At 41.0% G+C, this 17,686-nt stretch overlaps 1 protein-coding gene and 1 long non-coding RNA gene across 2 annotated transcripts; one reads left to right on the top strand and one right to left on the bottom strand.

Annotated features, from left to right (window-relative positions):
- Window positions 1-8,555: 8,555 nt before the first annotated feature.
- Window positions 8,556-9,180, top strand: LOC122320744. The gene is made up of 3 exons (XR_006245804.1): window positions 8,556-8,591; window positions 9,004-9,066; window positions 9,158-9,180. It is a non-coding gene; the product is annotated as an uncharacterized LOC122320744 (long non-coding RNA).
- Window positions 9,181-15,554: 6,374 nt separating this feature from the next.
- LOC108093039 (carboxypeptidase B-like) lies at window positions 15,555-16,756 on the bottom strand. The gene is made up of 2 exons (XM_017192946.1): window positions 16,023-16,756; window positions 15,555-15,967 (listed from the first exon to the last, which is right to left on the bottom strand). Exons 1-2 carry the CDS (start codon window positions 16,754-16,756, stop codon window positions 15,640-15,642), a joined length of 1,062 nt encoding a protein of 353 aa, XP_017048435.1. The 3' UTR covers window positions 15,555-15,639.
- Window positions 16,757-17,686: the final 930 nt, after the last annotated feature.

Here is a 17,686-nt window from a genome sequence, read left to right as displayed (position 1 = left end):
TTTTTTCAGGGTTGCGAAGCAGAGAATGAAGACATTTGCAGGGATGTATTGGACTGTCAAATGAAGTTTGACAGATATCAAAGTGGTTTTAATGACTCTGCCCATTAAAAACTATTTAATTTAAGTTGTGCTTATAAAAGTAAATATTGTTCATACAAACACTTGAAGAATTTCTATTGGATTTTACTTGGTGTGCATTCTCCTTTTAGCTCCTTAATTTCTCTCCTTTTGCGGTTGGATTGCGTGCTAAATTGATCAAGTGGCCATGATTAAGCAGCCGACTAACTTTAGCCGCATTAATTGCGATCATGTTGGCCCCGCCCCCCGTTACTGCCGCCCCCCATTCCACTATTTACAATTAGCTGCGTGACGAAGGCGCAGAAAAAACTAGGAACCGATTTTCACTCGGTTTATTTTTGGCTGGAATTGGTGTGGGGATCTCGAGATGGAGCCTGGAGAATGGGGAATGGGGAACGGAGCTGGAATGGCTGTCAGGCGGCATGAATTACTGTGCGTTGATTGCCTTTAAGGCCTGATTGCAACAGCACCAACAACTTTGGCACAAATTGCTGGCTGCTGTTCTTTTACATTTATTTTCATTTTGGCGGCATGCGGCAAACGGGTTTTCGGGACGTTTGTCCCCCAGTTTTTTGTTCGCTCCCCCCGCCCACTCCTCCTTCAACCGACTGCATTAATTATCAACAAATCATTTTTGCAGCACCGAAAGCCACATTTATCAGCGATTATGCATGGACAAAGGAGCCGGGCTCATTGGACGGCGGACGGAGGACAGCGGATGCTCCACAACTGGCGGGTTGCAAGTGTCGCCCGACATGTGTTGCGGTCTCTCATTGGTGTGGATGTCGATGTGGATGCCATGTGGATCGAGATGGCGATCTTGACGTGGAGCCACACAAATTTGTCAGAAAGGAGGTGAGTTCACTCAACGAAAAAATAAAACTTACAGTTAGTGGTCATTTTCATATTTGCAAATTTATATTTATTTCTCTTTCTATTATTTATTTTATTAATAAAAATGATTTTTAAATGTTTAAAGTATACAAAATTTTATAATAATGTTGTATGCAAATTGTATATTTATTTATAAAATATTTATCATAGTAAATATTTTTAAAAAGGTTAAAAAGATAGTTTGGTAGTTACAACTCATGAAAATAAGATGTTTTTTTTAAAATAACTTTGAATAAAAGCATTTCTTTTTATGTCTTTCTACCATAAACCCCTTCCAGCAAATACTTATTAATGTTTTGTTTACAGTGCAGAATAATATAAAGCAATATTCTTGTTTTTTTGCTCTGCGCTTTTGGAGGGCTTTGAGCTCAGGGCGTCGGCGACATGACATGGCATTGATAAGAGCAAAAAAATCGAATCGAATCGAATCGCCGCCGTCGCAGACTCGCAATTAAGATATTTTTATGTAAATTAATGGAAGCTCTTGAAGGAGCGAGGAGCGAGGGAAAGGAAGAATCCCGATTAAGGAGACGAAGCTGGAGCATGCGTGCAACTTACAAATAAGTACAAGTCCCGTCGATTGGGCAGCCGTAGCCCCAATTGCGCATTTTTAATTGGAAAGCTCTGAGAAGAACGAAAAGTCCGCCAAGTGGAGAGGTAAACAAAAAGTGACGCACCGAAAATTTATTGTTCCAAGGCAGAGTTGGCTGTTGGCTGTTGGCAGTTCAAGCGGATCCAAGGCGATCCGATCCGATTCGAGGAGCCGCATGTCGAATGGCGAGTGCAAACAGCAAAAAGGCCGCAGGCCGCGAAAAGAAGACGATTCCTCCTCGTCTTCGGCATTGTTCCCGCATCTTTGGGCTCTTTGGTTTCTTTGCGTTCTTAATGCTCCTCGGAGCTTGGAGCTGGGAGCTCGGAGCTCTCTTACTTAGGCATTTATGTCTGGCACTTGACACATTTTGTTATGGCATTTTTCAGCTACCGCGCGGACTCCTCCGACTCCCAATCAAAATTCCTGGGCCTTGCACTTGAATGCGTTTAATTGGTAAGGTTTGTTCTGGGTCGACCAGCCAAGTGTTGAACTTTATGTTCTTGCAGCGCCGAACAGAACATTAATCCTCAAGGTTTTTTATCTTAAGCTCTTGATTACCGAAAGGTTATGCCGAAGTCTAGAAGTTTTTGCTAAAAAAATCTTGTGATTATTAGTTCGAAACCAATCCAACCTTACTAAAAAGTAGTAAGTATTTAATTAAGATGAAAATAATTTAAGTTATCTCGGCTATTAAAAAACATCTTTTAAATTAAGGTAACATTTTAATGGCTAAAACTGAATATGATTTTATTGATCAATGAATGATAATAGAAAAATCTCCATAGTAAACTGCAGGAAATGCTGCTAACCTCACAAGTGAGTAGTGAAACCATTTTGCAATTTCCTCCGAAGATCATTTGGATGTTGTTTTCATCCATTTTCCATTACACCGTTTCGCATTTCCGATCCTCGTCCGGTCTTCTGTGGCAACCTGCAAGCCAAAAGAGCAGCCCATCATTTCTGCATTATTAATTCCTTTTCTAGCGTAAGCCAACTTATTTGCCTGCTTATCTCCGCCAACATCCTTTTGGTCGGTGCGCGCTTAATGGGGAGCTGCGGCCAGCAATCTGGGGAGTAGGGTGGTCAAGACCAGCTTCAGATCCCAGATCCTACACTGAAAATTATTGTACTACTGAACTGCCAAAACCCATTACATTACTTATCTAAAAGCCTATAAAGGAATTCATATGCGAAAACCATTTGAATTTTATACTTTGGTGAATGATTGTTTTTTGTCACCTGCTACTCGATGGTTTACCAAAAGGTGATTCAAATTCCCACTTCCTAGTCTCATAATTTTGCCAATTTTAGTTTGATTTCAAAGTGGCATACGTCTTTGTATCGTATCCTTTAAGAAAATGCACTCAAACTTTTCCATTTTCCGATGGTCGAATTTTTGACCATTGTTCATATCAGATTTTTCCAAGTTTTCTAATTTTTTTTGGCAATATGAGACCTAATTCTGAAGGCCCACATTCCATAACTTTGCCAATTTTAGTCCGATTCCAAAGCGGCATATCCTTAAATATTTGAAATTGCATCCTTGAAGAAACTGCATTAAAGTTTTCAATTTTCAAATGGTCGATATTTTGACCCCTGTTCAGTCAAATTTTTTTAAGTAGTTGATGGCTCCGGTTTGAGTTCGATTTCCAATTGGCATATCCCCAAACATTTAACCAATAGCTATGTTATTTTTTTCTGTGCAGATCCCAATGCAGCTGCAAAGTCCGAGTGGCCAGTTGAGGTTGTTGTTGCCGGTAGCGTTTTGCGATCGCCGGACAAGCGAAACGAGAGCAGAACTCGTCTAGTCTGCGCGGGGGGACAAGTTGATTTATTCTAATCTGTATAAGCGTTGCTATAATAAAGCAAAAGAGCCCACGGAGAGTGGACAATGCTCGCCAGCGGCTTTTGGCCAAGTTCGAAAGAACGAAAGGCTAAATTGCCGATCGAAGTGGTGGGGTGAAAGAGAACTGGCGATTCAGGTTTCGAGTTGTGAGCTTCAGCAATCCCTAACCATTGTGTGTGCCTGCCGAGGCAGCATTGTAATTGGATTTGAGCCGCCGGTGCAGTCGCAGCTGCAGATTCTAATAATGACTCAGCGGCAGAAAGGAGTCTTTTGGAGTCTTTGGAGTCTCCGTATCCTGTCCCATTGTTCTTGATTTGGCCCGGGGGCTCTTGGCCAGAGCCTTTCACCGCCACTAATGCACTCCCCGGCCATCGAAATGAAGATGCATGCGCTAATTTATCGACTCTCGACGTGAAGGTAGCTCCAGACATGCAAAATGTCGCCGGCCAAGAATGTTATCTACGCCCAGCGTCGCCGAAAGTGTCGCTCCAAAGACAAGGGACATTGCTTGAGGAGCTGTTCGGGGTCGGAGGATCCAGCAGGGGGAGTGGAGTACAAAGGCGATGATAGCCAGAAGGAGAAGGCTAAGGCACAGGCGGAGGCGTCAATGGGTTCGAGTGGTAGCAGCCGCCAGCAACACCCACTTCGATGCGATGTTCTTATCGCTTTTATACTGTACAACTTTAAACATCAAAAAGGTAACATTACTTGGCTGTAGAACTTGTTTTGTAAGGAAAAAGAATTTATAAACAAAGCTCTTAAATCAGAAAAAATATAAACAAACATATTATTTTTGGTCCTACTTAATCCTAATTACAAAAATATAATACAACATAATATATTTGAAACTACTTTATTTAAACTCCTTTCATCTTCAAGAATTATAATTATATTCTATGCAATTTATGAAACCATGTTCATAGTTCCTTCGGATTTATCATATAACCCTTTTCAATCCCCTAATTGAACAGATTCTCTAGCCAATTAAAGTGTATCCAAGATTCATCCGATCTCTGCGGCTGGCTGCGCATTGTTTTCGCCGTCTTCGCAGTGCGTTTTATTCAAATTTGAACATGGTGCTAACACGCAAGGAGCAGCCAAGTGGGAGGATTGCGATGAGGATGAGCAGCAGGATTAGGGGGAGGAGGAAAGAGGGAGGAGCGGTCTGTAGGCGGTGGCCAAATCACGTAATGCGCCATGCAAACATTGTTAAAACACTTGTGGCCCAAGCTAAGGCACTCTACTCCTCTTCACTGCCACTTCACTTGATTTTATTTTCGCGCAAATTTGCATTTTCAATTCTTATTCGCTATCGCAACGTTCTCTCAGAAAATAACAAAAAAAAAATTAAGATAGGAAGGGGAAAACAGCAGTGGCGAGGAGTTTGCGTTTATTTAAATTTATTTTCCTAGAATGCCACAAGTCGCCATCTCAGTCGCATCGATGTGCAATTTGTTTGTCGCCCCGGCGAAGACTCCGAAAACTGCATCCGCTCCCTGCCAGCCAGTCTGACTTCAGTGGGTCTGTCCATCTGTCTGGGCACCCAAGTTCCCGACTTTCAGCCCGGCAGTCCTGCCGGAGTAGCCTCAGCCCCACATCCCACCAGCCATCCAACTGCGTCTGCGTATGAAAATTAATTGTTGCCACTCGTGACGACGTCGACATCAGCTGAAGCAAGAGCAAAAGCAAAAGCAGAGACAGTGGCAGTGGCAACAGCATCACCATCACACTCAAAAAACGTTTATTTTTAAATATATTAAAAACATTTTTTTAAGATTTAACAAAGGCTATAAATTAAATATAGCAGGATTATATAATTTGAATAGATACAAAACAGCCACAAGAAAGTATTGAAGGAGAGCTTAAACTTAAAATTTAAATATCTTGTGGAAATTTATCCTACCCAATTTGCAATAATTATAATAACCAAAATTACAATTTTTATGGTCAATATATTTATTATCATATTTAGAAATATTAAATCTTTAAAAAATCTATTTAAATGCTTGATATAGCTTCCAGAAAAAGCTATTAAAATAATGTTCGAGACACGTACATTTGGTTTTACCTTTAGCTGACCCTTGGCATTTTAAAAATCTCTTATTTTAATGAACGTTAATTTTTGGGGAGTGCAAAAGGCAAAAAGCAATATGAACAGCAGCAGCGGCAGACTGCAAATCGCAAGTTGCAAGTGGGCGGCAATGGGGCGCATATCGTTTAGATTTATGGACCGCTCTCGTCGGCCGCGTGTCGCGTGATAAGTCTATAAAATGTACGTTACATTTGTACGTGCAAATGGCAGTGGGCCGATTTGCATATTTGCGAAAGTTTTTCACTCACCCATGGGCCATGGCATCGCGTAGGACTTTCATTATGCCATCGTCGCTGCGCCGAGAAAACTGCATTAAAGTCACTTCTGTTTGGTGAAAGGTGATCGCAGGTTCCCAGTTCGCTGGACAAGGTGGGGACACTTCTCTTCCTTTTTCGGCGGACGTGGTGCCATATGGGCTGACCCAGCAGCACATTAACTGTGTTAATTGTATTTCATATTACCAGGTACCAGGTGAAAGGCTCGAAAGTTTTGCCAATGCCTCAAGGGATGGGCTCTTATGACAGAAACGACAGCAGTGGAAATGAGTTTAATGGATTTATTGCATAAATTACTACTTACTGATTGGTTTCGCCTTCCCAAAAGATACCCTAAAGTATTAACCTAATGTAGGAAGCCTTTCTTATTATTTAATCAATCCACTTAAATGGTCAGTATTATTTTAAAGAGTCACAAATCTGTAAAAGAACTTGAAATTTACATACCAGTACTTTAAATGACATTCCCAGATTAAAACTTAAATGTTGAACGACTAATTCCCCAGACACCGATGAGCTGCACAATAAAGCCGCGATTTCTCATCCCAAGATGTTTGGCATCGGTGGAAAAGGTGGAAGTGCATAATCTGTGCACAAATCTATTCAACAGATTGTCAGTGTCTGTTTTTCCCCTCAGTTTGGTCTCCATAGATCCCCAGTCCCTGGCCTTTAACTTCATTGTTCAGTTCTTCTGGTTCCTCAAGCACAGCGCTTTGTTCAATCAATTTTTGCTTGATTTACAATTTCAACTTGATGACATTTCAGCAGCAGGAGCTGGAACAGGAACAGAAGGAGCAGTATCACTTGGCACATTCGCCAGTCCGAACTGCGAGGGAATCCGGGCGAGGGTTCAGCTCCAGAGTGCTCCTCGTGACACATTGCTCCATTAATTTGATGGATTGTAAAGTTTTTCGCTTCACTGACTTCGAGCATGAGCGCCAAAAAAAAAGAAGAAAAACCAAGAAAATCACAAAAAAACAAATAGGAAGGAAAAAGTGCAAGAAAAAGGAAAATTAAAGCACATATCGGCGAGGGAGAGAGTTCGGCTGACTGACTGACGGCTGCCAGCGGTGAATGTTGTAAATTTATGCCTGCCCAAGTTGACGCTTCACTGAATTTGTGTGTTAAATTGTCACCAGCAACGAGGATGATGCGACCGCTGATGGAGACGGAGCCACATGGACGTGGATGTGGATGTGGATATGGAGATGGAGATGAAACCAGCAATGTCCACGCTCCGGGATCGCTGAAAGGACCTCATTTGCATTGTGGACACGGCCAGTGAATTTTTTCCACGCCTCAGTTCATCTGAAGTTTTTTAACCAAATTGGGACAACCGCCTGGGTTCCCAGCTTGTTTTTGGGGCTGGTTGAACAATTTTTGGTGCCGACCCAAGGAAAAAGGGTTTATGGCGCGACATCAACTGAAATGGGGGTTGACAACTGTTTCAGGATCATTTACAATGGCACCAGATTTTATTACATCCGAAAAGAGTTCTTAAAGAGTATAAACCTGTGGGAGTATACCATTTTTCATTTCTATCTAAGGAGCAGCCCAGGGCCGGAGAAACAGTTTTGAGTGGGGTGATGACCTCACAAATTTTCAATAAAAAATCCATTTAATATTAATGTAATGTTAATTTAATGTTAAAATAATGTTAATTTAATATAATGTAAATGTAATGTTAACTAAATGTTAATTAAATTAATATGGCCACGTCAGCGACAATGATAATTAATTATTTTTTTCGTTTTCTCGCACCTATAATTCCCAAATGGTTCTGGCTGATTCGTAGTGGGATACCCCTTGATTTTGGCCAATTTCTCAGTTCTCCGGGATGACCGGCAGTTTCTCTAAGAAACTTTTTCCGGTCTCTGGAAGTGTGTGTGTGTGTTAGTGACGTGGTTCCAGAGTGGGAGAGAGTATCTGGCCAACTCCTCCTACTGGAGTCCACTCCCGGATGCAGTGCATCATGGGTCGACTCCTCCTACTGGAGTCCACTCCCGGATGCAGTGCACCATGGGTCGACTCCTCCTACTGGAATCCACTCCCGGATGCAGTGCATCTTGGGTCGACTCCACCTACTGGAGTCCACTCCCGGATGCAGTGCACCATGGGTCGACTCCTCCTAGGATGCACTGCATCATGACCTGACTTGGCATGAACTTAAAGGTGCCCGATCCCTTCCTGCATGTAGTGGACTGCAGGATGCAGGGCATCCAAACCTGAAAAGGTGAGTTGCAGTTTTTTTTAATTATGTGATGACGTGGCTTTTGTAAAAAAAATGCAGTTAATTAATTCAATTTTTTTATATTTTTTTTTTCAGGTTTTTGGTTGTGTATTTGGCTGATTGCAGAAAATAATTGGTGACACCATCCAACTTGTAACTTGAAGTTCGACATCAGGATGCACTGCACCAAAGTTATTACGCAGTGAGTACATCCTTAAGACAATAAATAATTAAGTTATATATTTTAAGAAATCATAAATATTTTGACAAAGAAACTAAAAGCAACAGATAAAGATCTGAAAGTTTTCAAGAACATGAAAGAAATTTGAAAGGTAAATTTTATCAAATATTGAACTTGAAGTACATGAAAATCAAACACAATTAATAATTGTAAACAAGTAGCGACATATAATATAAATATATGTAGTATATATATAGTAATAGTTGTAAGAATGCGGTTACCGGAAATATATAGTATGCTGACACCACATAAATGGACTGGACAACAGGCTGCAGGATCAATTATGAATGGCGTGATCTTCTATTGAACTCCACTCCAGGATGCAGTGCATCACCTCATTGGGGTATGTATTTTTTAAACAACCGATTTGTATAAAATAATTTAACTAATATTTTGGAATGCTTCTTTTCATTACAGGTGATGACTATACCTTTCTACTTGGAGTGTACTTCAAGATGCAGTGAATCAATAACCCAAAGAGGTAAATACCTTTTTTACTAATATTTTTTTTACTAACAAATTTATTCTAACTATTATTATTTGTTACAAATTATTTATTATTATTTTTTTTTCTTATTTAATTTCGGGGTAAAGTGTAAAGTGTACATGTTGCGGATAAAGTGGTTGCAGTGGTTATCTTATTGAACTCCACTCCAGGATGCATTGCATCACCTCATTGGGGTATGCATTTTTTAAACAACCGATTTGTATAAAATAATTTAACTAATATTTTGGAATGCTTCTTTTCATTACAGTGATGACTATTCCGTTCTGCTTGGAGTGAACTTCAAGATGCAGTGAATAAAAAACCCAAAGAGGTAAATACCTTTTTAACTAACAAAATAATTCTAACTATTATTATTTGTAACAAATTATTTATTATTATTTTTTTTTCTTATTTAATTTCAGGGTAAAGTGTTAAGTGTTAATGTTGCGAATAAAGTGGTTGCGGTGATTATCTTACTTCAAGAAGACGAAAGATTGCAGTGCAGATCAAGGAGCTAACTGAGTAAGTACCAATCTGAAAAGATTTATTTATGATAATCTCATAATTATTTAAGTAGTTTTTACATTAAGTTGGAAAATGCTTAACTTGGGAAGTATTTGGGAGAGTTACTATCTATCTATTTAAATAGAAACTGATTTAATTGGGCCGTGGTAAAGGCGGGATTTCTCTTCGTTTTTCTTCGATATACCCTATATGCAGGGCCGGAGAAACAGTTTTGAATCATACATTCAACTGATAATAATGGATGTAAATAAATTTTTTTCTACAAGTCAAGCATTTTGGGGTGTTGAATTCCACATCCGCTAAGATTTGACGTGTGGAGTGCTCAACACCCGGTATACACCTTCCGCCGGCCCTGGAGCAGCCACATTTTCCAGAAATAAACAATATTTTAATTTCATTCAAAAGTTGGCTCCATAACTTTTAATTGTATTTTTATAGCCAAATGTGAGTTGCGAAAACGGCAATGAATTATTTTACTTTCGACTCTCCAGCCAAAAACCATGCATAAATGCAAATTCTCCTCCCTTTTAAAGTTTTTATGCCTTTACGGACTCGCAAACGTTTTGTTAGCGTTTAAAAACGCTTTAAAATGCAACATGCTGAACGAGCAAAGCGTTTCCCCAGCGGTTTGATGGCGATTTGCAAGCGTTTATGGCGAACGCTTTGTTCTGCCAACTAAATATGACAAGGAGGCCCCCATTTGGCCAATGGAGATGGTCTCCGCCCAGAGTCGAAACCAGATCGGTCAGATAGGCGATTTTTGCATAAAATGCAAAAACCCCACATCGTTGGCGGAAATGCGTTTGGTGTCCTTTGAGGTGGACGCGTTGCTGTTGCTGCTGCTGCTGCCGATGTTGCTGGTGCACTAGCAACATGCAATGCCAACACGTTGCCACCGGGTTGTTGTTGTTGTTGCAGGGGCAAGGGCTTTGTTTAATTGCGAGCTTGCAGTTTTGCCGGGCTTCCTTTTACGATTCTCGAATGGAGACCCCCCCTTTTGAACCCTTTTCCCTTTGCCGTCTGTCAGCTGCATGAATTGTCCCTGGAGGCATATGCACCATGCACCATGCTGCCTGCAATTGAGAATCGGAGCACGCTTCACGTTTTTGGCCTGGACCTGGGACAGGGCCCCACAAATTCCTATGCCCATGTGCAATGCCCAGTTCCTGTTGCCTTTCCACGCACAATGCGCGCATAATAATGAGGATCAGGAGCAGCAGCAGCAGCAGCAGGAGCGATGGAGCAATGGAGCAATGGAGCGATGGAGCGGCACAAAACCGGTTTGACCTGTCTAACACCCCGATACCCTTTCATTTATACCCCTCTTTACACCCCCCTTTGATGGAGCCTGTGCGATCCATTTCTTTGGTTTGCATTTTGTCATATCGAGTGATTAATGGCTGATTTTCTTGATTTTCCCCGCCTTCAAGGCGTCCAGATTGACCCCCATTGGGAGGCATTAGAATGCCATTTGTCTGGCTGAAACTCGTGGGCGGAGGCTGTTTGCCTGCTGGCTAATCAAATAAAAGGAAAGTCTGGTTTGTCCTACAGGAAAAACTGAAAAAATGTTCATCAATTCGTTAATATTTGTTGGCTTTAAAATCTAAACAGAAATCAATCACTGTTACAAGATACTTTAAACTTTAAATAATACTACCATTTGCTGATATTTAAGGTTTCTTTTTTTTTAACCATTTTCACTTTTTTGTGTAAATTATTCTCCAAGTTATAAGTAGACAAAAGTTTAATTAACCCATATATATAAATTAAAAGGGGTTTCAAAATCAAATATGCTCAAAAGTTTTGCGCTAATTTCTGGTCCTTGCCTAAACGCTTCCCTTGAGCAACCGCACATGGCGACTCTTGATTTAAGCGGATTCTTTTTTCGGTTGGCCAAAACTTTGTCCCAGTTATCCAATGCCCTGCTCCCCGCTCCTTTGAGTGCCGGCCAACTGTTTACCACAACAAAGGCCGAGCGGGCAAACGAACTGAAAGTCCCGGCAAGAAGTTCTTTTTAAATCGCGCACGAGTGAGCAGAGGTAGAGCCTCCTTTTCAGCCCGTTTTCAGCCCTCCGCCTTTTGGGTTGCATATGCAACCGCGCCCGCTTTCTAATGGACTGAAAGAAATTAAGATTCAATCTTGGTTCCTGTAATTAAAAGCATATTCAATTTATTGATCTAAAACAACAGCAACGTTTATAAAAAACATTTCTAATTAATCAAAACTTATTGTTAATTTAAGTATAATTTTGTATACCATTGTATACCAGCAAAATTGCTTAGTTTCTTTTTATATTTTCGGTGCATGTCAACGGTTCTCGACTAGCTTCAGGTTTTTTCGGGCCTTTACTTCAGAATCAGCTCTCTCTTTCTTGGCCCTCTCTCTTCTGGCGGCTTTCGTGCAATGCATTTCTATTGTTCTTGGCAGAAGAGAGCCAAACTGCCAACGGGATAAAGAAATTACAAAGGCAAAAACAATAAGGTGCGGGGGTTCTGAAGGGGGAAGGGTTTTAGCCAAAACAAAGGCCGCACTCCTGTTGGCCACTCCTCGAAAACGTAACGAAGTCGCCGCTGTCGTCGTCGCTGCAGTTTGCTGTTGTTGCCACAAAATGAGCGCTTTATACCTACTTAGATCGCTATAAATTTGGCTTAAGGCAAGAAAAGTGTTGCCGCTGCATTGTGGCACAGTGGGACAGGCTATTCGAGTACAATGGGCGGGATGTCAACGCGGATTACCATTGCTCTGCTGAGCATCTAGTTCGAGCTTTTCCAAAACCGCTGAGCTGACTATATAAATTAAGGTCTTTATGTTGGAAAAACGTGTTTTGAATGTAGGTAAAGCTTCGAAGATCAAGAAAAAAGTGTATAAATAGAACATGGATTAATTTTGTTCGACTTTAATTATATATTATTATAAATAATGTTCTATAAGTATTGCAAGACATTATTTAATTAACGTTTTTTTATTACTATACAGGTTTGACTAACAAACGGTATTTTAAAGATACACTTTTATTTATTTTTCCAGGCCCGCCTTTCAACGATAAATGTGCAAGACTTGCTTAAAAAAATCTCATTATTTAAACATGGTAGCAGATTGTAAAAACAAACCCATGAGTAATAAAAACGCGTTGCAATAATAGTTTTGTTTTTTATTAGCACATTATCTTAGTTGTACTTATCAGAAGGAGTATTTATAATCCTGAAACAACCAGTTGTTGGCCACTGTGCCGAGCAGGCTCTTTCCGGAGCTGGAGCTCCAGAGTTTTAGCCTCGTTGCCGTTAGTGGAGTTTAGACGCCGCCGCGAGTCCGCATGATTTATGCGATTATTCTTTTGCGCAGCGCCCAACTTTATTGTTTTATGCTTTTGTGGCCAGCGACCGTCGCTCCGGCATTTCGACGCTCTGTGCCTGGCGTTCTGGCAATCCGCTGGATCGCCGCGGCTGCGGCTTGCGACTTGCAACTGCAACTGCACTCGTATCTCCCCAAATCGCCGCTGGCTCTGATTCCAGCTTCCCGCTCCCCAAAGATTGTGTGCAAGTGCACTCGCCAAATATGACGGGAATTTCGTTGAATTTTTATAATTTAACAAGATTTTTGGTAAAAAGGAGGACATAAAACAGTTTAATCGCAGCTAAAGTGATTTCCTACATTATTTGATTTATGCTATCAAATTTTAGAATTGGTTGTAGGAAAAAATTATATTTAAAATTCATTAAACTATAAAAGAGATAATGAAACTCAAAAATACTTAAGTAGAAGGCAATTATGTCTATATAACTTTGCTCTATATTAAAAGAAAATCATTAAAAAATTTATGAATAAATTTTGAATTCTATTTTCTTCTTAAAAATAAAATAATTAAACAAAACGTTTTATTGTTACATTATCTAAAAGATCTTGGGCAAAATTATTACAGATTTAAAGAAAATACAATATTTTGTTCTTGAGAAGTTTAGCATTAATTGTTCCTAATTAAGAAGCCCACTTACCTCTCATATTTTTAAGTGTAAGTAGGGGAGCAGTTTTGAGGCTGGCAATTATTGGGCGATGGAGCATATGCGGCCAGAACGCAGTGCAGCTGGGGCAGCATTGAGGCATTTAGGAATCGGGGCATCGAGGTATCGGGGTAACGGGGCATCGGAGGTATCGGGGTATCGGGGTATCGGAGGTATCGAGGCATGCGCCGCGCGACTCGCTGCTTCGGGTTAATGTCTTGTTGGTTATTGCCACGTCTGTTTTGCACTTGGCTGCCATGGGTCCATTTGTAATTTGGCACTAACGGGTCTGTTGATCCCATAAATTGCACTGCCACATGCAGCGGCAGCGGCAGCGGATTGCCCACCAGCACCGCCGACCGAAATGGCTTATCACTATCTGGCCAACGTGAACGGACGATTTCGTCCTAGACGAGATGGCGAAACGGGTTCATTAAGGGGCGTTGCATTGTAATAACTGTCGGATCCGCTTAACGAACCGGCGAACGGAAGAGCATAAACCTGCAATTTGATGGACCTCCCAGCGGATTGTTTTGGGCCGGCAATTAGAGGCGTCAACCTTGGGCATGCAAATTATCGCAAAACACACTCTGGCACTACATTTTCAATTATCGCGACTTTCTTGCGCAGTTGGGGTCCGGTTTTGCCATCACCACCGTAAATGTCCAACGCAAAATGCACTCTAGCTATTTTCTATATATGAATTACTCTCGACCATAAAACCACAGCAATTATCGGCAGTTTCCAACTTGCTCGTAACATTTTTTCTTAGCGCTTTTTGCTCAACGTCTTAGCCGCAAACCAATTTCAGTTGGCTTAGCCTTTGGCTCGGCTTTAGCGTCTCTGGTCTATTTTTGGTAACTTGTCCAAACAGCCGGCTATTGTTGCCATTGCTTTTGGGGCGTGTACCGAGACAAAAACTATAAAAATCCATAACTGAACGGGCGGACTAGGATCGATCTGATCGGTCCACTTCGTTACCGTGGAATCAATAAATCGAATTTAAATGGTGTTCCTAATGGAGTTACGAAAACCATAAAATGGGATAGGATATGGGAGGGTATTAAATAATAAACTAAAACGGGTAGAAAACTCCTTTAAATAAGTAAACTAGTAAGCTAGCTTTTTCTGAAGCATTTCAAATATTTTCTTTTCATTCATTAACAATATTTCATATCTCAATAAAAACTTATCTACTGATTTACATATCCGCCTAGTTGTAAAGTTGTTTGTCTGCATTCCTTTCCAATAAGCTGCCAATCAAGTGCTCTGAAAGTATAGAAACGCTTTAATTTTAGCATCAAAATCAGATTTCTTGACTGCCGAACGATAGCACTCGGTCCATTATACCCGATTTGAGAGCCAAGTTATTAGCGTGGCTTATACAATGTGCAGTTGTGACTTGCCTCCTTTGCTGCAGCTGCGCTAAAATTGTTGCAGTTGTTGCTGCTGCATGTTGCAGTTGTTGCCGTTGCTGTTGTTAATGTGAATTTGATTAAAGTGAACAGGCTGCGAAATGCAGCCCAAATGGGGGCGACGATTGTCGGGAGGCAGTTTTTTCCACTTTTTTTCTTTTTTTTTTGGTGGGGATCAGAGAGCAGATATCATTGCTCGTACCACTCACTTCCAACTTGCAACTTGCAACGCCACTCCAGCGCCAATTCAATTGCTTATTTACAATGTGCTAAAATTGTGTGCCCCGACAATTGTTCATTAAAAACTCGGCACGAAGTGATATTGATTTTGGTTGCCGTTCGCCATTCGCTGTTTGCTGTTCAATTTTTTCCCTCTGCTGTCCGGTTTGTGGCATAATTAAATGTGGGCACAGCCGCAAAAACACGCCAACTTATCGAAATAATAACATTTATTTAAAGCCAATCCGGCCACGTCATTGCGAACCCCAATCCCCTCCAAACTCCACGCCCAAAGTCCAGTTTCCAGTTCGCCATCCAGTTCACGTTTCCAACTGCACTTCCAGCTGCACGGGCCACTTTAAATTTGCATTTCATTTGGTTTTCGTGTGGTGCGGTGTGGTGGGGCAAGGAATGCAGCTGCGGCAAAGCCTGGCCGCTATAATGATGACCTGACATTACTCATACGCCCCGCGAATCGAAAAAGTATCTCTTCTGGGAGATGGCCATAAGTTTGCCAATTAGATACTCCTACTGCAGAATGCCGACTGTCGCCTGCAACTTGTTGCCGCGGGGAAGGTCTGCACTTAGAAAATCTTTCTTGCAACGGATTGGAATAAATTGGTTTTAAAATGTGAAAAATAAATAAAGAACGTTCTTAAAGTATTTTTTTAAGTGTCACAACATTTTTATTTATTTATTCCAAGTTTAAGAACTGAAAAATTGTGGGCTTGAAAGCAACCAATTTGTTAGCTACGTTTAACTGGATACAATTGGATTACTTTCTTTGCCATCGCGCGCAGACCAATCCAAGTTTCTTCCACAAGTTCCTTTATGAGATCCGTTGGTGGATGGAACTTAAATACCAAATCGCCTCTTGAATCCGGAAGTTCCACGGTATAAGATAGCGGAAAGCCAACATCATAGGCAAAGTCACTTGACGTTCCGCCGGCTGGATACAATTTATATCCAGGAATCACTGAGTAATTTGATGAAACCATAGAATTAACTTTGGCTATGGCATCCACTGCAGATTGGGCCACTTCTATATGTTCCTCGGCGTTTTCAGCATCGATACTGAAATAAAAATAAGTCAAGATTCGGTAAAAAAAAGGTTTTACAATGTGGTTACCTATCATAACTCCATGGATACATGATATTGCCAATCGCGGAATGAAAAGATAGGTACATTATGCCTCGTCTGGAATTTGCTAGGCTTAAAATTTCTTTTCCAACTGCTTTGGATTCCGGAGCCGAGAATGGGGAAGTACCCATAAAAGTAAAATTGCACGGATCATTTGAGGTAACTCCTTCGCCCCAACCCTTTGCGAAATTTCGATTGGGATCGGTGCCAATGCAATTTCCGTCATTGGGTTGTCTATTCTTCCTCCAGCACTTAACATCTCGTTCCGAATTGCAAACGATAGTTTCATTTGTAAACTTCTCTCCGGATCGGGTAAATGTGTATCCGTCCGGATTTACCAGAGGAAGGACAATCCAGTCGTAGTTCTTGAGAAGATCCTTATTCTCTTCGAAATTCACCACCAGTTCGTTAATAGCTTTTAAGGCGGTTGTGTGGGTGAGCCACTCCCTGGCATGAAATCCGGCATCTATGAAGATTACATTCTTGTCCTTGCGACCATCTCCATTTGTGATGGTAATCGTGGTCAGCTTTCGATTCTCGTAGGACCTTCCAATGTCTGTCAACCTCACTCGCTTACTATAGCTTTTTTCCAAGCCTTTTAAGAACTCCTGGATTTCCTCGTAGGTGTAATAGTCATCCGTCTGATACTCCGGTCGCCGAAGGATTGAGATCCCCAAGGATCCACTTAAAAAGAGAGTGATCAGAAAGAATGGTAGGTACATTTTGTTAGCTTCACTAGAAATGGGAGCCCTTTTTAAAGGGTTTTTCACTACAGGTGTTATCTTTTAGTGATGTATTAACCAGTTAAGGAAATTGAAATTGTTAAGGAAATTGTTGTATATTAATGAAAATGCCATGTTAAATTAGTTAAAGATAATATCGGTACAGTAAAATAACAGAATGCAGCTCGTGCTTCTAAGGAATGTTACCTGTTTACTGTGGATACATGCTATTGTTGTATCTGTTTATGGAACTGTAATTATTGTTTAATTAGTTTAACCCTTTAGTACCCAATTCGATTTACTGCTTTTTAGATAATACATATTTAATGATTATTGGGTAATGTTTGAATTGTTTTCTGTAATCGAGAAAAAAACCTTTGTAACGAAATTACGTTGGACACAGGATACAGGATTTTTAAGAATTTATTTCATTACAGAATTGATTACTTTGCGAATTCCTTTTGGTGTGCAAATTGGTTCTATAAGTTATGTAAGTTCTGTACGATTTTTTTTTGAGTGTTGTACCATTGGTAACGCAAAACTTGCAACTGGCAACCGGCAAGGGGCAACCGGCAACTGGCGATTGTCGCATTCGTAATGAGTTCTGCGATCCCCGTGGTCGCCATGCAAATTGTCGCCTGTCAGCGTCGCCTGTCGAGTGATAAGCCAAGTCGAGTGCTGACTTTTCGCCACCGGCGTTGGCCATCAGCAGTATATGCCTTATATACACCAGATACCATTGGCCATTCGGCTATTCGGACTGCGGACTGCAAGGAGTGGATTTCGAACTGCGAACTGCGGCCTGCGGATTGCCGGCTGTCAGGCGATATCTCGGCTTTTTAGTCCCTGGGTGTGGCATGCAACAGTCGACACGAGAAGTCAATTTGGCGGCCGCAACTGTTTCACTCGGATTCAGATTCAGATTCGAAG

This window comes from Drosophila ficusphila, unplaced genomic scaffold (genome assembly GCF_018152265.1).
Source record: "Drosophila ficusphila isolate 14025-0441.05 unplaced genomic scaffold, ASM1815226v1 contig_106, whole genome shotgun sequence".
Taxonomy (NCBI): Eukaryota; Metazoa; Arthropoda; class Insecta; order Diptera; family Drosophilidae; genus Drosophila; species Drosophila ficusphila.
The sequence above is the reverse complement of the archived record's forward strand: the minus strand, read 5'-3'. Positions and strand labels throughout refer to the sequence as shown.

Coding starts and splice junctions, on each gene's coding strand:
- LOC108093039 (XM_017192946.1), bottom strand. CDS start 16,756: ATGTACCTACCATTCTTTCTGATCACTCTCTTTTTAAGTGGATCCTTG. Junction 15,968..16,022: donor TATCCATGGAGTTATGATAG/GTAACCACATTG, acceptor TTTTTATTTCAG/TATCGATGCTGAAAACGCCG.